The sequence below is a fragment of the Anoplopoma fimbria genome, chromosome 23 (assembly GCF_027596085.1).
Source record: "Anoplopoma fimbria isolate UVic2021 breed Golden Eagle Sablefish chromosome 23, Afim_UVic_2022, whole genome shotgun sequence".
In the NCBI taxonomy this organism is placed as follows: domain Eukaryota; kingdom Metazoa; phylum Chordata; class Actinopteri; order Perciformes; family Anoplopomatidae; genus Anoplopoma; species Anoplopoma fimbria.
The window spans coordinates 18,468,401-18,495,986 of NC_072471.1; the positions used below are offsets into that span (position 1 = coordinate 18,468,401).

Here is a 27,586-nt window from a genome sequence, read left to right on the forward strand (position 1 = left end):
ACTCCATCCTGGGTCGGGCTGTAAACCAGTCTGTGACAGGAAGAGATGGTCGTCCCATTCAGTGACAACAGGAAATCTTTGCTCACATGGTGCAAATCTTTCATATCATCAAGTCTCGGTCAAGGTTAACTTTTTTTTGTTATATTGGGTTTTGAAATTAACTTTATGGTCAACATGAGCACGTCTACATATTGCAGTCCACTGCCATAAATCAGCAGAAAATGTGATGTTTTTTTTTTTTTTTAATTTGTGTAGATACAATCCCTCCCATGCCAAAGCATGCAGTACATTGAAACGTCTGCTTCAGTTATTACTAAATGAAAACTGTTCATAGTCATGGACTGTGCTGTCCTCTCTGTTCTCCTTTAAGGGGCGCTCTGGAGGCCTATGTGCAGTCAGTGAGGGCTCGCCAGGGGAAGGAGTTTGCTCCCATCTATCCCATCATGCTCCAGCTGTTACAGAGAGCCACCAGTGGCTCACAGGAGGTCCGAGTCTGAAGAGGACGACAGCGGTGTCATAGTAGCTGAGCACGAAGAGTGTTAGATGTGGAGGCAGAGGAGGTTGGGAATTGGAGCCATGCAAGGCCTCCATTGTTATCATCCATAATTCTGACTCAATAAAGACACTGTTGTAGGGGTATACATGAAGTATTTACCTCTGGTTCTCATGATATTGAAACAATAATTTGGACTTGCCACATTAACTGGATTTATCTGAGTGACCAAATATGGATATCATAAAACATGTCCATTTTAATTAAGTGTGCCACACTCAGATTTGACTTTGGAGTTTAAGGCCACGATTCGATAAGATTTAAACCTTTTTTTCAGCATTTTCAAACTTGAAAAAAAAAAAGATGCTAGAGGTACCATGATGTATACTCTTTTGCAATGTACAACACTAAATCCATGTGGTCAAATTAAGTGTTTGTTGCTTACTTAACTCACGGGGAAGGCAAACTGTTGCCACATCGGAGACTTTGGGTAAGCAGGAGTGTGTTCCAGCTTAGAAATGATACAGCTCTAAAACTGTCTGGTTCATCTTTATTAACCAGTTGGTATGATCTCTGTGGAAAGCTGAATGCAAGGACTTTTTGCTGTTCATATGAAGGACTTAGTGATCCTCACATGGATACATATAGATATCTTTTCCACAATATTTCAACTGGAGAACTGTCATCTTGTTCTTCATCAATATCCCAATGATCTGGATTCAGCTTTCTCCAGACACAGTAGTAAATATGTAATGGACTCCATTTATGGTGTATACAGTAGTTCTTGTCAAGATCATCAATAACTGCTGAGAATAAACGGGGGAAATGTTCACACAACTTTTATTTGTACAGGACTTCATTAGAAGCAGAGGTATGGATCTCACACGCAGACAGTATGACATGAGCACTTTACACAGGGTTTTCAGATGGGCCATTTCCATTGGTTGGGAGGAGGCTCTTCTGTCAGGGGCTCCCATGGTTTCCACTCAGACATCTTCCTGGACAGGGCCAGCTCACACTCCGCCTGCACACAGGACACATTCAGTACTTCTTTGATAAACTCTGATTCAATTATACCATCAATAGCAGCTAATTTAGATATAATGCTTTCTGTTTGGGGATTTACACTCTATTGCATTCTTGGGTGTGAGATGAGAAAATCTGGGGCCGTATCCATGAAGCTTCCTGGTACAGAGTTGCTACTAGTGATGAAGTTCTAAGAAAATTCTTACGTTTTCTAAGAATTTCCACTTAAGGAGCAAAGACAAGATCCTGGTCAAGATAAACGTTATTCAAAAAGCTTCTTAGGCCTTAAGAGAGCTCCCGAAAATATTTTTTTAAGCTGGGAAGAAAATGGTGGAAAGCTAAAGAGCTGAATGATAATGAGCTAATGAAACGCTACAGATCATATCATGCAGGGATAATGTTTGTTCACATCTCACACTCAACCCAGTAACGCCAGAAATGAACTTGATCACAACACTAAGATATTTGTCAACCTGAAATATGCAACATGTTGGCTGGATCATAGATTAACATGCCAACCCTTCCTGCTACTTATATAGAGCGGTCAGAGGTCACAGAAACTGAGGAAAGCTGTGAATATCAAATCGATTCATTACTAAAATGCCCCGCATAGTAAATAAATGTAAGAAAATAAGAACTGGGTTTTCAAACATTTTGTATGCAAATTTAAAAGTAGAATTATGGCTTACAATTTATTCACCACAGATTTCATTACTTGAAATGGTATTCCTAATTACACCATGTCTGAATAGACACTAAATTATATGATAAGGCCTATCAATTTCACTGTCTGTTCTATGGCCATTATCACTAAGAGTGAACAACCAATCCCACCTCTTATGATGGATATGCGTCATATCCATCAACGGGGTCAACCACACCTCATGTTAAAGTTTCTGTCCCTTCTTCACTCAGAGTTGCTCAGTGAGGTTTCCTACATCACTACAAAAGCTAGGACTCCTAGCTAGAAATGTTTAGGCTGAGAATTTTCAGAATGTTTGTGAATGTGATGCCTGTTCAGTGAGTGTGGAGGCCATTAGCTTGGCATACAGACTGGAAACTGGGAAACAGGTGTCAAACTATTCCTATAATATATTTTACCATTACCAACCACTGTGGTTCACCAAAACGCATTTATTATGAGATGAACATTATGTTGGTTTAACACACAAATCTTTAGGTGGAATCAGAGGTGCTGAAGACAATAATGCCTGGAACAACCCCATGTGTTTTATCCCAACTATAACTGGGAGCAGACCTCAAGACCAGTAACACCATCACAGACTGAATACCACACATGCAGGCAAACAAATCATAATAAATGCCAATGTGTGATGGAAGGAAAGTGAAACAAGGACTGTAAACTCTACTCTAGCGCTGGAGGTCAGAGAAGGAAACTAGCTGTAAAGATCAAACATGTCCAAAATAATCTTAATGGGGATCACTGGCAGCGACGTGATCAGAGGACAAACACTCAACAAGATAAGAGACTTAATTGGCATCCATCTGTAAACAAAACCATGTTTCCCTGGTGCAAAAAACAACACGGTACAGACAGTAGTGCATAACAGTAATATAGTAGTGTAAATACAAGTAGTGTAAACAAATGCAAAGTAAAGTAGTGCACTTACTGTATAAACACTACTAAATGTCAACATCAACTATGTACGACTTTGTTTGCCTACATGATAACTAGAATTAGCCCAACAGTTTTAATGTGTGTCAAGAAATGAAGACGGTACCATCGACCTACCTGAAAGATAACTTCTTCAATCTGCCCACAGTTTATCTTCTTCTCCAGCTTGTCAACATCAGCCTCCTATGAGGACAGAGACACACTTTCATCATATGAACACAGACACACACAGAGACACACACACACACAGTCTTTGGGTTTAACTCGGGTTTCAGGTATCACAAAACCGTCTTACTTTACCATGGTGATCTAGTCACCATGGTAACCTATGCTGCACAGTTAACCTGCTCCAAGATTAACTTCAGCAGATGAGATCAAAATCTGCCAAGAGCCCTACAGCTGACTAGTTAGATCACTGGATCAGAGTCATGATGGGGACAAAATAGGTAAGAGAGACTAATAGACTATTCAGATATCAGTAGAATCCATTTTTATTAGTACAAGATAAAAAACACAGAGTAAATGATTTATGTACGGTTCACTTCTCTCTGCTTTGGCAGTAGAACTCTTACATGACTTCATACTTGAAGTGCATCACATATTCATAATAGTTTGTTCATCATGAGACAAACGAGCAGGAACACTCACAGGTCGTCAATTTTTTTTTTTAAGACATAAAATAATTGCTTCAACTTTTCATATTTATACAATTTCTATTTATTCTAATTGTATTAACCTAATGTTGCAATATTCCTTATTTGTTCTGCTTCTTTAACCTTTTTCCATGCAGGTATCACCGTTTCATTTTATAAAACACTGCACTCCTGGTTCGGATGATTCTGCTTGTAAAAACCCTCCTCTCTTGTGAATGCTGCGGGAAACTAGAATCCACCGACGTTTGATAATGAGAGCAGTTATCTGGGTTCACAGTGAGGCCAGGGAGTCTAAAGAGAGCCAGACCAAGTTGATCTTGCTTCATGACACCCTGCTCCATCCACACAGGATTTTACTCACTTACCATTTTGACGTGGTTGAACCGCTCGCTGACTAGCTGCTCTGTGTACTTCCTGTAGGCTGCGTCCTGTGGCATGGTCTGCAGCGACGCCAGGATCTTCGAGTACAGAATCCTCAGACGCTGAGAGGAGAGAAGACAAGAGGAGATCAGTCGGTGGCAGGAACAAATTCTACTAAAAGCCCTCGAGTGTCTAACAGTGAAGGCTGATAAGCCATGGTGAACTTTGTTTGTGGTGTCACGAATACATCTGCAGCGTGACTACGCTGTGCTGCGTTCGTAGTCAGTGGCTCACCTCATGTGGATTGTGGGACACTGCCAGGCCGACCAGGCCGGTCGTCTGGAAGAGAACAGCAGGAGAGAAATGAGTTACGTCTGAGTCACTTTAACTCCTTCTCACTTACTCACTTTATCAACTTCAAACTTTCTGTCAGGCCAACATGGTGGATTTGCTTGGATCGCGATTTATAGATATGGCTCCAGGAAAATTAAATGATCTTTTAAAACAAATAAGTTACACGAGAGGTTTCTTTCTTAAGGTAGCACATATAAACACACTGCCGTAAGCACAAGCTCAGCTCAAAAGTTGGAAAAGCCAACAATCATTTGAATAATTGGAGAGAATTGAATCTTCAAAAAATATGTCAAAAAAGTAAAACAATGTAGTCAAACCAAATAAAAAGCTCAGTCTTTGGGTTTAACTTGTTTGCTGAAAATCTAATATGTAGAAAGATATATTCACCAAATGAATGTGCTGCCCTCATACCAATGTTACAACCTCTGTCGACAACAGAGGACAGTGATTTAAAAAGGTTGGATCAACAGGCCTTTCTTGTCAGAGACAGCAGACAGACGTGTTATCAATACCACAGCTGATCGGCTGCACTCAGTTCAAGTGTTCCTGAGCAACGACATTACATTACATTACATTACATTACATTACAGTCATTTTGCAGACGCTTTTATCCAAAGCGACTTTGAAAACGACGCTTTACTTTAATAATCTAGACGGGAATGGGCAAATGCTGCTCCAGGAACAACTAGCTAAATTTGTAGATTATGAGAACAACTCATAATCTACAAACTGTTGAAAGTAGACTTTTTATTACTACACATTAACATTTAACGTTGGGTAACTACATTCACTCCCAAGTTATGTGGAATAACAGCAGAGTAATGCTAAATTAACTGATTTGCTGACTGTAATTATTCCATGTTTACAGTATTAAGTAGGACTTTGTCCCCGTGTTCTTTTTAATCTAACAACCCGATACACAGCTAACCTAGCTAGCTCGCTAGCTAACATTACCCCCAACGCAGTGTCTCGTTTTCACTGCAAAACTGTGCGCGTGTAACTCAACCACATCCGCCCACCGTCAGGCCACGTGGAGCCAACAATAAGGACTTTCATTTGCACGGGATTCTTTACTGCGCTTCTTTCTATCGCCAACCTAAAACATGACCTCTACTCGTACCTTTTTCAGCAGCCCAGCCATTCTTCTCTGCGGTCAGAACTATTTCCGGCCACTGAATATGACGTCAGCGATTAGTGTGGTGGGAGACAAACCATGGATACGGATACAACAGAGAGAACCATCACCAGTGTATTTATTGTACCCTTTTCCATATGAATACAGTTGTAGTCCATAGCATAATGAAAAAAGGCTTACTTATTTTACAAATGTAAATTAACATTTGCCATACCATGTTATAGATTGTCCATAAATATGCCTTTTGACGATATGTTGTTTACACTTTTTAGGATTTATTGAAAAAGCACATCCCGCATCATGTGTTTAGTTTGCTACCATAAACATTTGAGGCAGGATTTATGTTTTTTTATTTCATTTTGCACAGCATTTCTCTGACCTCAGGAGAAAGCAGCTTCTTATCCTCCATTCTACCGACAGCATGGCTTCCTCTGCTGCCTGTCAGCAGGGCCATCACCTGTGTGCCTTTCAATGGTTTCTCATTGTAGCCCTTATTGTTTATATTGTTTTAGCATCTTCCTAATTTAGTCCCTGCCATGTTTGACCATGCTGACAATAAACTCCACCAACAGAAATCCTGTCTGCATCACATTTTAAGTAGCACTTTTTTTGGTTTGTTTTACTTTGCAGGCTAGTCATAAACACAATACGTTTCCTTTGGAAGAAGACTGGGGCCATGTTACATTTCGACATGTGTTTTTTACAATGTCAGTGTTGTTGATTTATGTACACTTCCTGTAAGTCGCTTTGGATAAAAGCGTCTGCTAAATGACTGTAATGTAATGTAATGTCCCCCTGTAAATAAACACTCGCTCGAGCAGGTAAAGACTTCAGACTGCGTGGAGGTTGGAAAAAAGTTTAATGACATCAAACTGAGCAATGCCAGCTATATGCACATAACCAATATTATCAGTTTTTAAAACATCTATTTTAAATGTTTGGCAGAAAAAAAAAAGACATCTATCTACAGTACAGTAAAAAATTAAAGGTATAAAAATATATTACAAATCTCAAGTATTTACAAAGACAGCTTCTCTCTACATGTGTCTAACTGTCTACAGTTACACTTCTGTCAGTTAGTTTTCAGTCTAGTTGAGTTACCTAAAACAAGCAACATCTTCTTCTACATGCCCTCTGCAGACTTAGCACCTATTGCAGAAAACACTGGTGGCCTCAGACAGCCATCACAAAGAGGTCACTAAACTCCCAGCATCCTCTGGGAGAGGGAGGAGGGAAGAAGAGGAACGAAGAGATGGAGACGAAGAGAAGAGCAGAGGAGACAATCTCCTCCTCGAGGTCGGCTTAGCAGGAAGTGACAGTGGAGTTCCTCTGGAGTTTCTTAGAAGAACATCCTACGGCAGAAAAAATGTTTGGATATTTCTCTCTGATGTTTTTTACCAACAGCCAAAGTACCTTTACACACACGCACACACCTGTAGATGTTGGGGTCCAAGAGCACCGCTGTGTCCGTGGGTAGCTTGGACAGATGAACCACCTGGGTCTTCTGCTGCAGTCTGTCGCTCTCATTCACCCACACGTCTGGCAGTCTGACACAGAAAGGTACATTTACACCTACTGGATCCAAGCTCACATCTGTACCTTATGTCTCCTCTTTTCCGTGTCGACAGTGGAAAGCTTGATATTCTGACAAGAATTGAAAATGATATCACTCTGCATGCTCAGTGCATCATCAGCACAAACATGGGGAAATCTAATTCTGTTGTCATGCAGCACATTAATGCTTCCAATGTGTACATTTATGTTCTCTGGTGTCAAAGAGTTCACAAATATACAAATGATTATGAGAATTATTAGTATTATTAGACTGCAAATTAGCTGCATGTTCTGAAAAAAGACAAACCGGTAGAGAAAGGATGAATAAGATGGTCTTGTAGAGTAATAAAACAGGAGAATTACTGTCGTATATCAATGTGAAACACGTCTGAATGGACTTATGAACTGCAGAAGTGACACATAGCAGATGAAAAAATGAAATACAAAAAGCTCCAAATAACATGATGTATAAATTATAAATCTGTGTGAATACAATGTGTAAAAAAAAAGCACAGATCCGCATCAGAAGATCTGAATAATTAGTGAAAGCCTCAGAGGTGGCAGTGTGCATCACAAACATACAGTGCAAACACATGGAAGGCTGCCATTGAACAATTGCTACAGGTGTTGAGTTGATTTAGAAATAAGGACTTCATTAATCTAAATAAAGGTTTTTTTTATGGTTACCATGTTCATTCAGTGATATTGTACAACAGGGCTGTGCAACAAAATGCAGTTTGTAGTCTCATTTTGCTAACTAAGAAAAACACAAACAAACATAACTTCATTACATAGTGGAGGGTGGAGGTTGAAGTTATGCTGTCAGCCTGAGGTCCAACATTATTCAATAACAGCACTGTCTGCATTAAAAGGCTTAAACGTTCACACTTGACATTTCTTTGTTTCCGAGATCATCTCCGCAGTTAGAACTGATTCATGATCTATTAATTAAATCTCATCCATATCTGAGCTGTTATTTGGTTTTACTGCTAAAAGAGGGTGAGGGGAGCAGAGAAGGAGGAGCAAGTGAAGACATGGACCGAGTGATGATGAAGAGCGGGAGAGCGATGAGCAGGACTTACATGTCTTCAGGTGTCCAGTGCAACAAGACCTTCACTTTCCCAGAGTCCTCTTTCCTCCTGGCTATTACCTGAACATTCACAAACACACAGGCATGAGATACTGGTCTGCTGCACGGAATGGGATGAACTATGTGTGTGTGTGTGTGTGTGTGTGTGTGTGTGTGTGTGTGTGTGTGTGTGTGTGTGTGAGTGAACCCACCGTGCTGTGGAAGACCACACTATGTCCATTGCCCAGACTCTCAATATGTGTTGCCAGGTTGAGGCAGATGGCTCGATGGCGGATAGCGTCCATTGTCTGAGCGTCAAAGAAATCATGAGGTCGGGCTGGAAACAAAAATAATATTTTGAATAGTATTAAAAGAGATGAGCTATATTTAAAAAAAAATGCTCCAACGTAAAAACCCTGACTATGTTGTCATCTCTTTTCCAATCAAGTAGCTAGCAGCACTAGCTCAAAAAGTCCCTAAAACTAGCAAGAAAGTCACCAAGTCAGCAACACTGACAGCCGTCTCCTTTCAAAGCCACACCCCCAAAATGATCCTCGTGAACAGAAACGACCAACACGTCTACACAGCTGTCAGGCTAGCGGCTTGTGGAAGACTGATGAGCAATGAGCTGGGTGTCGGTACTCCCCTGGAGGACATGCTAAAATAACATCAACCACATGCTTTAAAGTGAGGGAGTATTAACAGATAAAGAAATAACAAAAAATGGTTTCTAAAATAAATTAGCAGCTTTAAGTGTGCCTTTGAATATGTTGAAGGAAATTGTGTTATTTAGATAATCTTGAATTGATTTTAATCAAACTTATGATCTACTCCCTTACAATCTAAAAAGTATATAAATGGAGCGCCTCGGTAGTCAAATGGCTTTTACAGGTACATGATATGTAACCACAACATCTCGGGTCCTGCATTCTCTATCCAGAACCCTTTGTATTAAGAAGAAGTACTCTTTAGGTGTTCTGAGATTTCACATTCACAGGACTGAAACTAGAAAACTAAATAAAAATGGAACAATGTGAAAATGTATTTGGATGTAAGGGTGTGTGTGTGTGTGTGTGTGTGTGTGTGTGTGTGTGTGTGTGTGTGTGTGTGTGTGTGTGTGTGTGTGTGTGTGTGTGTGTGTGTGTAACATACGGAGGGAGCGTCTGTGTTTGTTCTTCAGTTTCCTCCTCTTGTTGAGGCCAGCCTTGGATGGAGACTCCTCCTTCATTTTGCCCTGATTGGACACTTTGGAGGAACTCTGGGAGCTGAAGTGAGTGGGAACGTGACGCGCCAGCCCCCCCTGAGAGGCAAATGTGGCGTTGCAGCCTCCCACCACACACTGCAGGAACACAGAGCATTCACAGGGACAGTGAGGTGGTGCAGAGAGGTTTCAGGCTCACAGAGCTACAGGTACATTCTCACTGTGGTTCATGGCCGACCAGATGGTCACGGTGAAGTGAACCGGACTTTATTGTGTGAGGTGTGTGTGTGTGGTTAAGTGTGTGTGTTGTCACCTTGAATGGCTTGTCTCCACTGTGGGTCAGCATGTGTCTCTGCAGCCAGCTCTGACTGGTGGACGGCGTGTTGTACACCTTGCAGCCCTTCCACAGACACACAAACACCTGTGTGGCACACACACAGATAAACAAACATCAGTGGTGGTGTGATTACTGTAGAAAACAAAAGACCTGTCGAAGACACCAAGTGCCGTCCGACTAGTTGTGCTGGGAAGATTCCCGGGGTGAGCACTCTTTAGCAAACCAAACAATCACATGACAGAGAGGTGAGATGATTTTCGAACGTAGGTCTACTGAGGAGCTCAGTTGCTAGTGAACTCCAATAGAACTACATGTCAGACAGTTGAATAGCTTCAGAACTTTTCACCAAATTCTCCTTTTCATGCATTCATTGGATTTCACTCAACCATCAGTCAGGCAACAGTAAATACAAAGAACATAGTGTGTAGATTGGGTTATTCCATTAGAGGTGAAAGGTGTTTTTATCCACTAGTGTGCACAGCAGGGCTTGTCAGGGGACTGATATAAAGGGCCAGTTTTAATCAGTGTGCCTTATCAACATTTTAAATGTTAATTATGACAAATCCGTAATTTTATGCCATCCATAGAGGCGACATGCAAATCATTCATAGAAAAACATTTTCTCCCATTATCAGGACATTGTTAGTTTAGGATCACAGCAGCCATGACTCGAAACAGACCAGGACCAGGGACAGACACCTAAACCTCCTCTGTGGTAGTTCCTGCTACAGCAGGTGTCCTGTGTCCCATGTTGCAATGATGACTCACACACAGACTCAGAAGGGGAAGACAACACCAGCGTTGCTGTCTCGGCTGGGAAATAATTCTACGTAGAATGCAACGAGTACTATTCAGTCAGAGACAGAGTAGGGCGGAACTTCACAAAAAAAACAATCAAACTTCCCTAAATAACAGCCTGTGAAACAGTTATTTTGGCACGCGGATGAAGAGGCATTGCTAGTGTGCCTGTGGTAAAGCGGCCGCAAGCCATGACACAGCCGGGGCAGAAGAGTGTTTGTCTGTGAGTAAACATCTAAAATGAGGAAATAGCTGATCACACAGTACGGATACACCATCAGTCTAAATCTATGTTGGTGTCCTCAGATGACGCTGTGATCATAATGTCATCTCCGATCAGCAGGAGTGCAGTCTGACTGCTGGGTAACAGTATTTATGCCATCACTTCACTCTTCTTCCATTGTCTCAGAACTGAAGATGTGTAGATGAGCCGTATGGTGGAGGTGGCTGTATTGAAACATGGTATAGATGGTGACTGAACTCTCTGTGAACACACTGCCCTACTGCTGCTGTCCCAAAGCCTGTCTTGTTTGCTGACTAAGAGGATGAAGAAAAGTTCTCTGACTGAAACTGTAACAGACATCTTTACAAAAACAGCCGGCTGTGGACTCTGATCATTATACACGAGAACAGGGTTTTAAAATTACCCAGCTGAGCCTTCACCTTCCTCACTAAAACTCTGGACGGACACACACAGACACAGACACAGAGAGAGAGACAGAGAGAGAGAGAGAGAGAGAGAGAGAGAGAGAGAGAGACTGACCCCTCCTCTCTGCCCGTCCACATGTGTGGCTCTGATGTGCTCGGCCAGGTCGGGGCTGCTGGGGAACAGCAGCAGACAGTGATCCCAGCAGCAGGTGTAGCTCAGAGACTTGCCCCCGCCCGGTGCCGAGCCACTCCCTGCCACCGCCCCGTGACCGTTGAGCATGGCCGGGGTGGAGCGTCCGCTGGATGCCGTGCTCTCCATGTCCATCAGGGTGCTGCCGATACTGGAGAAAAACACACAGAAACACAAAGAGCACATTAGAAAGACGATACCAAAAAATTCCTGACTAAATAAAATCCAAAAGGAGCTCTCACTGCAGACTAACAAAATAACTTTACAGCTCATACTGTATAATGACACACTGGCTTAGACAACATGATGAAGAATAGATGTAGCTTAGAGATGGACGGCTGAGTCTGAGGCAGCATGTTTGAGGATGTGTTATTGACTGAGAGGAGTTATTTTAATTCAGGTTCAAGCTGGAACCTGAGAGACTGGCATTTCTTCACTATCTTTGATTCATGAATGACAAACAAATAATTGATAGTGAAAATGTCTGCCATTCATTTCTTTATTGACTTGTTTCTGCTAGTGACCATATTGTGTCAGGCTGTACTTACAGTTGTGTGTCGGCTATGTTACTTTTATTACCTTAACAATTTACTTAAATAAGAGTTTGCTTTCAGTCGTTGTTGTCACTGCGGCAAATATGGAGGACATTTAAGCAGCTAAACTGAGACACACAGAGCTCTGTGCAGTGCTGCAGCCTGTTGGACACACAGCTCTCCTTCTCATGATGAGTATCTAAGTGTCCATACTGGTTCTGTCTGTGCTCATGTGGACTACAAGCGGACCAACACCTCTGAAACACACACATTTACTGCACACGATTTACTGCGCACACGCACACAGTAGATTTACTGTACACCCCCCCACACACACACACCAGCTGCCACTCTGCTGTGTGAGGAACAAAAGACACAGTGAAGTGGTACAGCTGCCACAACAGCAGGATTACCAAACGTTAGGCACAGATTAGCAGGAAGCAGATTAGATTTTCTATCTTTATGACAACTGCTGAGCTTCTCTCCTCTATGAGCCACTTTCACAGTTTTTGTCTTACTAACTACTTTCCGATATACATAGTGCATTAATAATGTCGTTAGACAAGTGTACCCATTCTGCAGTTCTCTAGAAACAATAGCTTCTGCAACTAACAAGTGTAAAAAATTCTCGCCCAAAATCCGTGTACTAGCTCTTCTGGATCTTTCACCCACTTTGCACTTTCTTAATCAGAATTTAAAGATTCATTCTTTTTTTTTTACATCAGCTTTTTGAAGCAAATTCAACCCAGTGATGAAGACTTGGAGATGTGGTTCAACAAAAAGGAACTAACTCATACTGTAGTCAATTTGATTCCAAAGCCTCTTTACTTCTACAAGAACACAAAATGTGTTGCTCTTCGAAATCTGCATAAGACAAGAAGATTTGAGTGGATGGCAGCCGAGTTTCCAGATACAAAAACTAAACGACAGATATCAAACCTGTCTGAATTATGCTATGTTCACACAACATCAACTAGTAACAAAAACAAGCGTGGTCTGCTACATAGCCGTCGAGGCTTGGTTGAAGTGCTGCAGAAACAGTTATGTCGTTTCACATCACTAGGAACTGGTTATTACTCCAGACGGAACGGAACGGAACAGGGAAAAGCTTCCGCCCCCCCGTCCCATCAGTTTGCTGCTTCGTGTTGCCTGCTTCCATCGTAAAGGACTTGTAGTCTGTTGCTGTGGCGCTTTTAGTGTGAACACAGCATCAGTGTAGTTCCATTTGCTGTAACTAAAGTGAAAATGGGACAATGAGTAGTGGAGCTTCCAGTGATCCCTGTCGTGTTACTCATACTGCACCTAATGAGCAGCCGTGTAGGTGTGAACAGTACAGGTTTCACAACAATGTTGGTTTAGTCATCTGCCTTCTTGTTGGCATGCCTGGTGTGTATGCACTGAGCGTGGTTAGATGATATCTGGCCACGGTTCAGGATTTAACCCGTTTCACAACTGCGCTGAATGATGCGCTCAGTTTCATTCCGTCACAGAGGCCTTAAGGGGAATTCACTTTCTAAAAAAACTTTCCTGAGAGCCTTTGAGCAATTGTGCGAGTCATAATCCGAATCTTAGATTATTTTTTGCAATTATCGTTCATTATTTTACCATCAAAATAGTCGTTAGCTGAAGCCACTAACTACTTAAACAACCATCTCTTATCTATATGTTGTTACAGACGGTGCTGATTGGTCATAAAACTGTATTTGGAAAGAGCTATTGGTTGTGAAGAGCTGCTGGTAATGTTGATTGTTAACTCACGACGGCGTGGAGGTGTGCATCTGTGACCTCACAATTTTGGTGTGAGCTCCACCTTTGGACAGCCTTGCACTGCTCAGTGTTTCCTTCAGTCCCTTAGGAGGAACCACGGAGACATGGTAAAATGGTTCATCTGACTGCTGATGTAGGCGAACTTCCACTTTGGTGACCTCCTTACTTTCTCGTGAGGTGCTCTCTTACTTTGAGAGTCTGTTAACAACCCGTCTGTGTGTCTCTACTCCACTTTTCTACAGCATCATTTCAGCATTTCTGGTGAATCTAGGCACTGGTAGTAGAGAGGCTCAACTCCTGAACTGGCGAGTAACCCTGAAGTTGATCTGTGGATGAAAACTCTGCTGGTGGCCGTTTGATGAGTGAGATATGAATTACTTATAAGTTAAATTGACCATTAACACCAGAAAGTTATGGTAACTAATGAAACCTATCATCGATAAGAAATACAGTTGACGTGCGGATATAAATATGAAAATTAGCAGTACAAGTACACATGACTGATGGGAATATGTTAGTACTAGGAAAAAAATGCCAGTTCATAATTTTGGAATAAAATGCAGTTTTACCTCAAATTTTGCCCAAGATTTGTTTAACAATAGCTTTTTGGCCGACCTAAATTCAAGTGCTCAGAACACTTCAGTGGACTCTCTTTAAGGAAATGGTGTTTGTTGAGAGCTGGTTCTGAAGTATGAGATGATCTCTTCAAGAAGTACTACCCTGAGCCTTCCACTTAGCACTTATTGTATTTGTATTAGTTTGTTGCACTTATTGTATTCGTATTAGTGTGTTTCTGCACTGTACTTTTGCTCTGGTTTATGCTTTTAGATGCTTGTTTAAGAAAGGAGATGCACTTATGACTTCTGGTGACTAGTAGTTCTCTTGAATACCTATGTTGAATACACTTATTGTAAGTCGCTTTGGATAAAAGCGTCTGCTAAATGACTGTAATCTCTTTCAATGTTTTTGGATAGTGTGGCAGTGAGCAGTGGTGACAGTTGGCCCTCCAAATATTCACACTAATGTTTGGTGAAACTAATGAGTAACAATCTTGTATTAGATAGGATTGTTTTGTTAAATGGAGTTTTTGATCAGTATTTCTTTTTTATTGTTTCAACCAAATTCAGAACAGTCTCTATTGTTACCATAATTTAACTATGTTCTAACAGGCTTAAACTGATACGGTGCCTAAGTTTAAGTATTATTCAATTTATCACGAAACAGTCGAAAGCCTGACTACGGAAACGGAGAACCGACACTGGAGAGGTCCGTCTACTAAAATGTGCGAGGAAGTTGCTCCCGCCGACCGCCCGGGGGGTGGTGGTGGTGGAGGAGTTTGGCGGGGGAAGGGACGCCTGTCGCGGTCGGATGACTCCGCTGCCCCCCCGATAGACAGTGGATGAATGAAGACGCTGAATGAATGGAAAAAGCTGGGAGCTGATAAAAGGGATATGCCCCCACAGTCAGAGACACATGCCGCCACATTATGCGACCTTACAACAAAAAAAAAAAAGCTACATTTACACTTTATAATAAACCTAACCGAAACCCCTCAGATAGAACCTATAGCCTTGTGTTTGTCACCGTGGATGAATGTTTATAAAAAAAAAAAAAAAAAAAAAAAAAAAAAACTTTGCCTAATAACCGAGGGGGACGGTTCGCTTGAACCCCGCGGAGAACGACCCCGAACCCTTCAGCCGTCGGTGCAGCTCGACCCGGCCAATCGTGTGCCGGGTCGTCCGGCGGAGGCGAAACAATGTCCCCCTGTTACACGATTATGTCTGAACCAACACTAGGAAAGCAGTGAACTTAGCATCGTGGTGTGACCTCGCTTAACCTCTTGGTGTTTTTCTAGAAAATCAGCACAAGGCCTCTTCATACAACTTCACAGACCTGTCCTCTGAATCCATCCGACTCAGCGGCTCTCCGTTTGACGAGCTCAGCTCCACGCTCGCCTGTATTTTGGTGCCGTGCTCGGCTTTCTCCGCCGCCTTTGTGTGGTCGGCAGGCGGCGAGGAGAACACGTTCTCTGCCTCTCTTTGTTCTTGTTTCAGCACCCGTGAGCCCTCTTGTGAGGAATCAGTGCTACTCGCCAAACTCCCCTCTGCGGGACTTTTTTTCCCAGGCTCAGAGAGTTTACTGCCGGGTTCCCCCTCGTCGTTACCGGTCTTTTCGGTCGGGGCCGCGCTCTCTTTTTTGTTGCTGTCGGGATCAAGAGACAAGTTGTCGCGGTCCTCCACCGCCGCACCGCGACCACTCTTCACGTCCATTCCTGCTCGGCGCTCGTTGTTGTCGCCCGGTTCCTGTTTGGGGTCCGGCACGGCCTGTCCCTCTTTGCCGGTTTCTGCTGTTTCCACGGTTCCGTTTTGATCCGACGTCGGCTGGGAATCTTGTTCGGCCCCTTCGCTCGTTATTTGAGCCATTTCAGAACAGTGTAGAAAGCTATTTTTGTGATGTTCCTCTCGAAAGTTGCCCTCGGGCTGTCGTTCTTCCTCCACTCACTCTCTCCGCTTCAAGCGTAAAACTCAGCAGGGGGTTTGCATGACGTCGGGGCTCCGCATGGCCAAAGCTTTTGAATTGTAAAGATGTCTCACTCTGGAGCTATAAATGCATCCAGCAATATTTTTTTATAAAGTTTAATAAAATGCTTCTCTAAACAACAGTGCTTGCAAATGTAATGACTGTAGTTTATTTCATATAGTTTACAATCTTAAATTGTGGCTTTTTAACAATAACCAACAGAAAAACGCCCACACTCTGATCTCGTAGTGTATTTTATGAATATCTGTGTAAACAAATACATGTATTTCCAAATATAAAAATCCACTTATTGGGATAATTAGGATGGAGTTAAAAGTGATTTAGCAAAGCTAGTAAGCATCACTTGAAATTAATTATGCTTTACTCATGTAGGTAATCTAAAAATGTTTGTTTCCCTTTCATACTCATTACTTTTGACATTGATGGAATGTCTCATCTGTAAAAATAGAAAAATATTAGAGAAAAAAGTCATATAATTTTCTTTAGAAATGTGGGTAAAATATAGCACAGCGAAGAGCAAACAGCATTTTTTTTGTTTGTTTTCAAACGAGTGAGTCATCCTCGTAAACATCTTCGACGATCTTCGGCATTGTGGCCTCTCAGCTCCACGTGTTCCGACAAACAGAAAAATGATCCAACTCAAAAAGTGCTGAAAAGGCACGTTCTTATATCAGCAAGGTGCATATTCCTGCAGGCACCACCACTCTTTAGAGCCGGGTTTAGCCTTCACTACTGTACCAACGTTATGGACTTAAACCACAGCTCCGCTTATGAACCGTGCAGATCTCAGTGGCCGACTTGTTGCATTGAAACTAAGGCCTGCTCAGTGCTGCCTGTGCTAATGTTGAGCTGTACTCGAGGACTCAAGGGTGATTTATTGGGGGTCGTCCACTAAGATCGACGGTTCGATCTCCGGCTCCTCTAGTCCATGTCGAAGATACTGTGTACATGTGTATGAGGTGTGTGTGAATGGGTGAATGTTGATTTGTAGTGCTTACAGTGCTTTGATTGGTTGAAAGACTAGAAAGGTGCTATATAAATGCAATTCTATTACCATCATTATGCAACACGAGGATGCACACTGAAATGCAGTTGCTACAAAAGAAAACATTAGTTTGTTTTTTATTTTAAATGTAAAGAATGTGAACATCAACAATGGGCAGGAAACCAAGCATCATTGATGTGGACATGAGTCTCCTCTAGTCCCACCTGAGTCTTGTTCTCGTTCCACTGCTTAGCTTAAACCAGGATACCACAATGGAGGCCACAATAAAAAAAAGCCCCCCATCTCAAAGCACACTGGATATTGATTGACTACACAATTTAATCATTGTAATTATTTTTATAACAAATATCAAGAGCCAGCTACAATTTTGGGGTAAATTTCAACTCTATCACTTGGTCTTCATCAGCACATGGTGTTTGCTCAGCGGTCATGGAGATGGATCTGTTTGACATGCAATACAAGTCTTCCTCACAATTTCATCCATAGCTCTTTTTGTATGTGTTAGCTTAAAAATCAAGTAGGGAAGTTCATTCATGACTTTGAAACAATCCAACTCGAGGTCCACTTACTAGTGTTTTCTAGAAATTCAGTCTCACCATGAAACTATGGATCATCTAAAGGTGATTTATATTTTACACCAGAATATCCTTCACTAGTAAAGATGTGAAACCATTTCGTGAGGTCATTTGATCCTTCATTCCATGCTCCGATAGTTAAAAATCTGTAGTCCATGTCAATGTGTCCTTGGGCAAGACACTTAACCGCAAGTTGCTCACGAAGGCTGTGCCACCGGTGTGGTTCTGTTCAGTTACATTGGGATGCGTTCAGGCTATTATATTTATATATATTTTCACAACAACGTAAATAGATATTAGATATTAAAGTTAGTATTTTATCCATAAAAATGCAAACTTTTATTTCCTTATAATTTGAATGGTGTGTTTTTATGAAGAAAAAAACCCCACTATAAATTACTATAACAAAGTAAAACAATAACATTTAGAATTTTGGAACCTCTATAGAGAGGTTGAAATGATTTTTGGGACGTTGGCAAAAAAAGCCAGCTGCTATAATGAGACAACAAAGGGATCTGTATCTGCCCATATGGATCAGCAATGATCGGTAATTAGTATCGGCGGCAAAATAACGTTATCAGGGATCTCTAAAAGTTATATTTATTTTGTGCTGATCTGATCTGTATTCCGATCCGTGACTCTGATCTATGATACGATTTGAACCATGAGTTTTATGATCGGTTGCACCAGTACATGTGATAGATTCAAGCAATCTCCTGCAAATCTATTACATATGTTTTCTAAATATAACTGGACTATTTTTTAGAATTTCCCTTAAGTGTTGGAGCCAATAGATCCATCCACCTTTATCGCTTTATTTAATGCTGCACCAAAGGGTGTGCATTTAAGTAATTATGAGCGCAACATCCTAGGTCTGTCTTCACAAATATTCAGAGAATCCTCTCAGACAGCCCGTTAACAAGCTAGTAGTCCTAGTTTAGGATGGTTTAGTAACCTGCTTTGTCCCTGTGTTTCCCACTTCCTTACTGTCTCTCCTTGTCTGTACTTGGTTTTCCTTGCTCAACCTTTTCTCATCATAGACCTTTGCTCATAAGCTCCACAGTATATCAACCTTAGCTTTTCTCCCAGTCCTGGCCAGGTCATTGTCTCTGCTCCAATGGTAGTTCATGCTTCAGGCCTCAGGAGTTCCAGTGTCTTCCCCAAGTGAAATTTCTGTGTCATTATTGAAGCCTGTGGTTAACGGCTTGTTTCCTATGTCCCACGAGCATTTGCCTGCCTGCCACTTCACCTTGCCAGTGCCACCATCACCAGTCTGTCTTCCCCCAACGCCTTCACTTCAACTCATTTCACTTCCATGTGATCTCACAATAGTCTTCTTCAACTTCACCTACTTCTTGTCCGTGTTCTGCGTTTGGATCCACTATATGATTGGATCACGACAAAATGTTATTCAATATAATTAACTAGTGACCATGGCCACTCCACCAAGTTTGAATCCACTGATTCTTTAGGCATCGAGACATGAAAAACTGTATTTTTTTATTAAAAAAGTTAACTACCAATAAGACCCTAATACTGATGACCAATAACAGAAGGGCAGAGATCAACAGCTTGTCAAGCTATGCAAGGGAATTATCAACAAAAGATCGCGAATTTTACTTTAACAAGTTGACTTTGACAAATGGTGTCCGACTTCCAGATCCGTGTACTATTACTGAGTGGGTTGAAGACACAGTGGCCAGATATATATACGTATCAATAGAGAAACCGAGCGTGTACACCAGAGAGAAATTACGAATAAGTCACTGGATTATTCAAACGTTAATTAGACTCTTGTTCTGGAGTTTCAGATGGAACCATGGCCAGGTCTGTTAGGTCTCTCACCAAGTATTTATAGAACTGATCCTCCAAACAGCAGCTGTATTTATGCTTTAGGCATCAAATCGAGATCTTTGCATCGGGGTTCTGGCTTTGTTTTGTGTAACAAACACAGAAGGCACAAAATCGAACTATCCAATGGCCATAAAAAAATAAAACACCTTTTAATCTAGTTTCAAAACTTTATTTACACTAGTAGGGCATTTTTGTAGTTTCCCTCAAAAACTTTAGCTGCATTTGATTATTATTCATAAAAAAACTTTATTTACACTAGTAGGGCATTGTAGTTTCCCTCACTTACAATGACCACGAGTTTACAGCAAGGGACATTTTTTTAAAAAAAGAGTAGTTAACTACCAATAAGTTTAATCGCCTGCAGGAGGAAATGGTTGTGATCCTGGCCAGGGGCTTTAGTCCGGACTTACACCATGTCAAACTGTTAACAGTGTGCGCTGGAACCATAGACTGTATATAAAAAGCAGTGATGTCATGGGGTTAAACCAAGTCTGGGGGGGAGTAGATAAGGTTAAGGTATGTATTTAGTTGTGATCTGTTATGCATGGTTGCAATTGTATAACCATATTGTGAATTATCTAAAAGTGTTTTTTATACCTGAAGGTTTCAAGTAAGGTATAGCTATTGTCACTTACCTGTTTGAGGAAGTAATTAGTGTCACCCGCACTAATGGTATGAACTAGATCTTGCTGATGGAAGGCTCTATCTAGGCAGAGGCCTTTGGCACTTACGGGGGAGGTGGACATCAGTGTGTAGCTGTGTTCATGTGATGTTAGGTGAATCTAAGTTACCATTATTATGAGTTGAGTTTTATTCAGTTAAGCCAAGTTAACGGTTTGTTTGTTTTTTGTTTGTTTATATTTTTTGTATATATTTTTGGTTATACGTGTAGCAGGGTCACTTTTGTAAATAAACACCTTTTGTTTCTGGACAAAGATCCTCGTGTCTGCCTCCAACCACTTTCCTAGCCACTCTGGTCACGCTTCCTCACATTTGGTGGCAGTGGTGGGATCCAGGCCAGTAGGAGGCAGTGAAGAAAATGTCAACTAGACACACGACCTCACATTTTTAATAAGGGCTCCTGGATGTGTTTTGCACCATATTCACTGAAGCAACTGTGGCAAAATGTGAGCATATGAGTTTCTCAGTTTGTGATTCGTAGCATTGTATTTGTGCACCTGATGAAAAAGCGTTGTAGCTTCCAGGAATATCTGTGTAAACCTGGTCCAGGGTATTGTTTCTCCTGGTGGAGGTGTGGACAAAGCTGGTGGAATTTTGGTAAAACTATTTTGAGCTGTTTGTTTAAAATGACCAGCAACAATAAAAATACCAAAATACTTTTCTGATAGATTATACCTTTTTCCATATTAATGGCAAACTAATAAGAAATAAAACCCCCAAAGTAGCAAAGCTTGTGAGCTACTGGCCATTGTTGATGTAAAAAAAAGCTACTGACAAAGGGGGTGTCATTATAAAGATACGCAAATATTCCAGAAAAGAAGTTCAGACAACTTGAAAATGCATCTCCACACCTGCATCTCATTTCCCTCATCAGTCACTCATTCATATACTGGCCCTCAGCCAGATTATCTAGTATGTCATTCCAGTTCAGAAAGGAGACAGCGCAGCAATTATTAGTTACTTTTAACAAGCCACATGACTTCTGAACCTTCTGACACCTAGATGGCATTTTTTAGATGGACAAATCAATAGAATATTAACTTTGGTTAAGACCTGTCTCAGCAACACACTCACACGATCTGCCACTAGTCGAATATTGATGTAAGCAGTGTGTTACGCCTTTGGTGGGGAGTAATTGTTTTTTGTTGTATTCTGACTGGGGTGTCACAATTTTGATTTTAATATGAAAATGAATAGAAACGAGTCGTTTTCGACTTTCAAAGTCCAAAAGGACAAGCGATTCTCTCAATACTTTTTCTCTCCATCCCCGCCTACTTGCATGCTTCCGAAGGGAAAAAAAGCTTGAAAGAACAACACTTGAAGAGCGACACACTGTGGCTTACAAGGAGCCTGCAGCTGCCCTTTTCAAAACACCATGGCCACTGCTGGAGTCGTAGATGATGGAGAAACAACAATCTGAAAAATCCTTGTTTTTCCTTGAAGTCACCAGTGAGGCAACATTTTGCCTTCCCTGTGAGTTAACTCAACAACAAATGTTATTGTAAAACAATAAAATAAACAAATTGACAATGTAAAAGCCAATTAGCAGTCAGAATAATAAGTAGGAACCAAGTTTTGTCTAGTCAGCCCGGAAGATGAACAGTTTTTCACCATACACTCGCATACGACCTTGGCCGAAAAAGGTTGTTGCTGTAGAAGCCGACTCTTCTGCAGCCTATATGGCCTATAGCCTATATACAGTATATGTGTGTATATGTGTGTATATGTATATGCAAATGTTGTTTTGGTGAGAAACTTGAATAAATCCAGTTGTTTGAAGTTGATGTTTATAAATAAATATTAGAGAGGAATTTATGACCTGTTTGACATCCTCACACTAGCTCTTAGCTTATAATACATAATTCAAATGACTAATGCCAAGGTTTTTTTTATCAATAAAAATACAATCTTTCATTTCTTAATCATTTGAATTGTGTGTTTTTATGCAAAACACCACAATGCATGACTTAAACAATGTAAAAAGGAAATAGTTGATGAAGATAATACATATTTTAGTTATTGGCTGTATGCCATTAAGAAATATTCTGGTTAATAATCGTGAAAGCTGTGAAACCGTGATATTTCTGTTTATATAATCGTGATATCAAAATGTCATAGCATGAAACCCTGCATTGCAAATACAAATGAAACCTTTTGGTTTTTCAGTCCATTAGAGGGTGCAGATTTTTTCCTGGTGCGGCCATTGGTTAAGTCAGTGGGGATTGGACTATGTAATAATATCAGTTTTTCAAGTACATGATGCAACATTGTTTTAAAGAAGTGTGGATCAGTCCGTCTGCTTGATTGACAACATAAATATAAAAATGACTGAAGTGAAAACTTTATCTTATTAGATAAAACAGATGTTGACATACTGCATTGTTTGTATTTGAAAAACGTAATAAATCGAAATATTTCGCAATGTTGTTAAATGTTAAAAATTGTAATAAGATCTTATTGTGATTTAAGTATCGTGGTAATACCGTACCATGAGTCCTCTAGTGATTCCCACTCCTACTAATAGCTCATTTGCAAAGGCTATATGACACAAAATTACTATAAGTATAATCGTGAATAATTAAGCCTTCATACTATAGGTTAGATAATTGGAACAAAAAATTCAGCATGTTAATGTAACATGGTTGAAAAGGTTCAAGTTAATTCCAGTGTAATGGAACAACTAAGCCACCTGCTGTGTTAAATTGGCACATGCATTCAGTTGTAATAGCAAAGGATTATGGGTAATCCTCAAAGCAGTGGAGTTTTCACCACAAGGTAACGTGTCTGTGAAAGACTGTGGGGAAAAAGTTGAGCTGTTTTTTTTTGGTTGGATATTATTTGTTTCATGTTAAATATGGCCTGTTTTTGTTAAAGTTGACCAATTGTATTTATGTGTTTTATTGCCGGTAAAACTCTAGCTAGCAAACATTACATTAAAGTGATGCCTTCTTTTCAGACAGAGCATGCACTTCTTTCCTACTAATAGATTACCATTCTACTATATGTCCTTTGTCATAAATGCAGATATACTATCTGGTATAAGAAATCTGTATACATATATTTTTGTTTATATTTTCAGTATTTTCTCTTAATGAATTTAAAGGAGGGACAAAAGAGGTTTTGGTTGAATAGTTTTATTTACATACATCTTATTAACATGATTTAAACCCACTATCAATCACTGTCTCAATGTATTTTACAGAGAATAGATTTTGTAAATGTAAACATACTGTAATCCTCAAAAATTCAGATATTCAACACTTTTCAGAACATGTCTTTTGTCTTAAATGTAGATGGGAAATAAACCTGTTTGTCTGACCAGCTCCAGATGATTTATTTGGACAGAAGACATTCCACAGAGGTCGCATTAGTGTTGTGACTTGTCCGTGACATTTTTGGACCGGGCAGGTGTCTTCTCAATACTACACGGTTTTGGAGTTTCATCTCTTTCTTCAGCGCTTCTGACGTCAGTTAATAACCATATTTCATTGAACTTTAATTTTCAATTTTTCAAGTGTGTATTTTACTATCAAGTATGAGTCTTAGCACATTTTAGACCTTTCTGTGCACAGTTCTTTCACATGTAGGGATGTACTGACACCTCCCCTATATCCAAGTTATCTCCACCACACACCACCCTTCTTTTGATGATGTCAGACTAGTTGACCAATGAGCACTATTGTGCAGCAGATAGGGCAGCAGCTAGCTGATAGCATCATGTCACACTGTCAATGAAGAAACACCCCCCTATATTTGGGGGGGGGGGCTGGGTACACTGGCTGTTGAGGAAGCTGACAAACGATGACATTGATGTCTGACATAACCCACAGTTCAAATATGGACTACTGTATGGACAACATTTTCAGCTCAACAAGGACCTTGGTCAAGCAACAGTGCCTCCAGCTCACTCAGAGAAATGAGCTACCTAACTTAACAATATATTTAATATATATTTTTAGTGTAGTTGACGTCTCACTATCCCCATTCGGTAATCAGAACGACCATGTCCAATGTTTCAGTCAGCCTGCAGCAGCACACAAAGCAACAGGAGGCCGTAAACTTCTCCGCCACAGCCGCACCTGAAACCTGCTCTCCGTATTCCAAAAGACGTCCAGAGAGTGAAGAGTGAGTCCAGCAAGCCTCAACATCTCTCCCATGCTCACCTCCTTCATTACAAAAACTGGAATGGGATCACCGACGAGGCATCACCGTCGCCACAATTCTCCTATCTTGCACCTGGCAACCTTGCAATCGTTTACCTAATCATCTAAGGACGCTGGAACACCGATCCAACATGCAGAAATTGTGCTGCCTGATCCAGCACCATCCTACACACCAGTGCATTCTCAATGCAGCTCATGTGTGGGCCACTCCAACGCTATTGCTTTTCTCGTTTCTCGTAAATCCTGCCCCAATTTCGCAGGGTTATGAATCAACAGAATTCAATCGTCGATAATCTATCTCCCTAAACTCTTTAGTCCAAATGTCCAGCTTGGAAGAGTTTCCACTACTTCCTGACGCAAGTAGTACATCATAACCGTCCTGTTGCTCAATCTGGTCCCATGACATGTTTTCGTTAGCCCATTCCGTGGTAGCCATAGAAAACTCAAACGTACCTAGGTGGAATAGGCTTCTTCTCTAGACTCTTATGATATAACCCGAGCCTGGCCTCCTAGCTGTTATCGGATGCAATAATCCTCACATTGCTCGAACCTTAGAAGCTACATTATCGTAACATTTTTCGCCTGCCTCAGATGTTCTAAGTTCTCCGCCTCATAGCATCAATTCGATTAATGCTGTCCTTTTCCTTCAAAGAGCTTGGACAAATAGCTACTTCCACCAAATTCTCCCAGATCGTAACGATCCCAACTCTGGTCAATCTAGTCTCAAGTAACATGGGGTGTGATCGACTAGCCTGGGGGCTACGGTGGATTCCCTATCCAAGCTCCCAACAACGCATTCGGCTGATTCAATTCAATTCAATTTATTTTGTATAGCTCAAAATCAATTACAAATTTGCCTCAGAGGGCTTTACAATCTGTACCCATGCGACATCCTTTGTCCTGGGACCCTCACATCAGCACAGGAAAAACTCCCCTAAAAAAACATTTTGACAGGAAGAAAAAAGGAAGAAACCTATGGAAGAGCGACAGAGGAGGGATCCTTCTCCCAGGATGGCCAGAAATGCAATAGATGTCATGTGTACAGAATGAACATATCAGAGTTACAAAATATTCAATGCATATGACATAAATTATTCATAGAAGAGTAATAAGCAGAATAGTGAAGGAAAACATTAAGACTACTTATAATAACAGCAGCAATGACTATAATTATAATAATGATAAGAGCAGTAATGGTATTGGGAATAATAATAGTAATGTGACTAATAATAATAATGGTAGTAGCAGTGGGTGTCAGCAGGGCCACAGCAGGAGGCACGACCACAGTCCAGATATAACCACGATTCATGGAAACCTGGTGAGAAAGCACAAAGACTCCGGGGAAGAAGCAAAGTCAGTAATGTGCATAAATGGGACATGAATTTATAAAGATGGAGGGAGAGAAGAGGAGAGAGGAGCTCAGTGTGTCCTAGGTAGTCCCCCGGCTGTCTAGGCATATAGCAGCATATCTAGGGGCTGGACCAAGGCGAACCTGAACCAGCCCTAACTATAAGCGCTATCAAAAAGGAAGGTCTTAAGCCTGCTCTTAAAAGTGGTGAGTGTGTCTGCCCCCCGGACTGAAACTGGAACCTGGTTCCACAGAAGAGGAGCCTGATAACTGAAGGCTCTGACTCCCATCCTAGTTTTGATACTCGAGGAACCACAAGTAACCCTGCATTCAGGGAGCGCAGCTCTCTAGTTGGGTTATATGGAACTATAAGTTCCTTAAGATAAGACGGTGCCTGACCAGTTAGAGCTTTGTAGGTGAGTAGAAGAATTTCAAATTCTATTCTTGATTTAACAGGGAGCCAGTGCAGAGACCAGGCTAAGCGGACAAGCTACACAAAGTTCAAGCCTTGCATCTCAGTCACGTTTACCATAAATCTGTTAAACTGTAGTGAATCCCATCTTGCCTAAGGATCCATATGAATATTGGCTTAGACTGAACAGAGCCCCCAAATATGTCTTAAAGTGTAGGGTAAAGTGTATGACAACCCCAGTATTGAAGTCACATGTATGTTCTGCAGACACTGCCCCAGTAGAGATTTAGCTCTTACCTTAAGGTCCAAGATGATTAATAAATAATCGGCTCAGGAATTTCAGGAAGTGTACATGAATACCATCTAGAGAAGGGACCCAGGGGTTCCTCTGCGAGGAATAGCAGAATCCACATGAATAAAGTTGAGGTTAGCCCTAATTCTGCTTCAGTTTCGAACATCCCCAAACAGAAACAAGCTGTTAGTCAAGACACTTTGCTCTGGAGAAGTAGATTGGAATGCTAGAGAAGGTGTTGCTGAGGTTATGCTCAAGCCATTAAAAAACCCCACATACAGACTTCCAAAAATTGTTGGTTTAAAAACACACTAGGTCCATGAGTAAGGACAACTCTTACTCTGCCCTCACACACTATGGACGGAACACACTGTGTTTCTTGTGTCACTTACCTGGCCATCCAAGAGGCAACTGTCTAAAGGGGAGACGTCCTCTGCTCTTTTCTGTGAAAAGCCTGCATCTACGTACAGCCAAAGTTCCCAAGTCAAGTTCCCACGGACTGAGCTACTGCTGCCTCTAAATTAAGCAGGTACATTTTTTCCCCACCTTTTGGTCTGGACCAATGTGGCCAGACTCTTTAGATATGGTTCTGTAATGTTGTACAGCCAACTTTGAGGCATGGCACACTGTGTGGTGTTGACCAGACTTTAATAGTAAAACCTCAGGTTTTATTCATTTAATAGGGCAGGGACTTCTAAACTCACATTGTCATCCGATTGAATGAAACACCTGACTCCAATTACCCTTTTAAATGAACTGATCATTTTAGAGGTTCACTTACTTCTTAAAACAAATACATTAAATGTGGGATAGTTTTGCAAAATGAAGTATATATTTTTTAAATTGTGAAGGGTGTTATTTTCTTTCTTTTCTACTTCTCTTTTTTCTCTTGTAAAGAAGTGTATACTTTCAACTCTTTCAAGGAAACTTAGACCTGAATGTGAATACAAGTAGACATTT

The 27,586-nt window shown here is 41.0% G+C and overlaps 3 protein-coding genes across 3 annotated transcripts in view; 1 reads left to right on the forward strand and 2 right to left on the reverse strand.

The window, feature by feature from the left end:
- Positions 1-1,330, forward strand: part of cog5 (component of oligomeric golgi complex 5) — a gene marked incomplete at its 5' end in the record, with an annotated part of 60,373 nt that extends 59,043 nt beyond the window's left edge. Inside the window, 1 exon segment of the mRNA XM_054624515.1 lies at positions 371-1,330. Within this exon segment, the coding sequence (XP_054480490.1) occupies positions 371-497 (127 nt within the window).
- ndufa5 (NADH:ubiquinone oxidoreductase subunit A5) lies at positions 1,317-5,733 on the reverse strand. The gene is made up of 5 exons (XM_054624518.1): positions 5,643-5,733; positions 4,463-4,507; positions 4,174-4,290; positions 3,273-3,338; positions 1,317-1,517 (listed from the first exon to the last, which is right to left on the reverse strand). The coding sequence occupies exons 1-5, from the start codon at positions 5,661-5,663 to the stop codon at positions 1,416-1,418; spliced, it is 351 nt and encodes a 116-aa protein (XP_054480493.1). The 5' UTR covers positions 5,664-5,733; the 3' UTR covers positions 1,317-1,415.
- Positions 5,734-6,504: 771 nt separating this feature from the next.
- LOC129112383 (zinc finger protein aebp2-like) lies at positions 6,505-16,365 on the reverse strand. The gene is made up of 8 exons (XM_054624464.1): positions 15,648-16,365; positions 11,380-11,605; positions 9,795-9,902; positions 9,433-9,619; positions 8,493-8,617; positions 8,294-8,361; positions 7,091-7,204; positions 6,505-7,009 (listed from the first exon to the last, which is right to left on the reverse strand). The coding sequence occupies exons 1-8, from the start codon at positions 16,175-16,177 to the stop codon at positions 6,997-6,999; spliced, it is 1,371 nt and encodes a 456-aa protein (XP_054480439.1). The 5' UTR covers positions 16,178-16,365; the 3' UTR covers positions 6,505-6,996.
- Between the last annotated feature and the right edge of the window lie 11,221 nt (positions 16,366-27,586).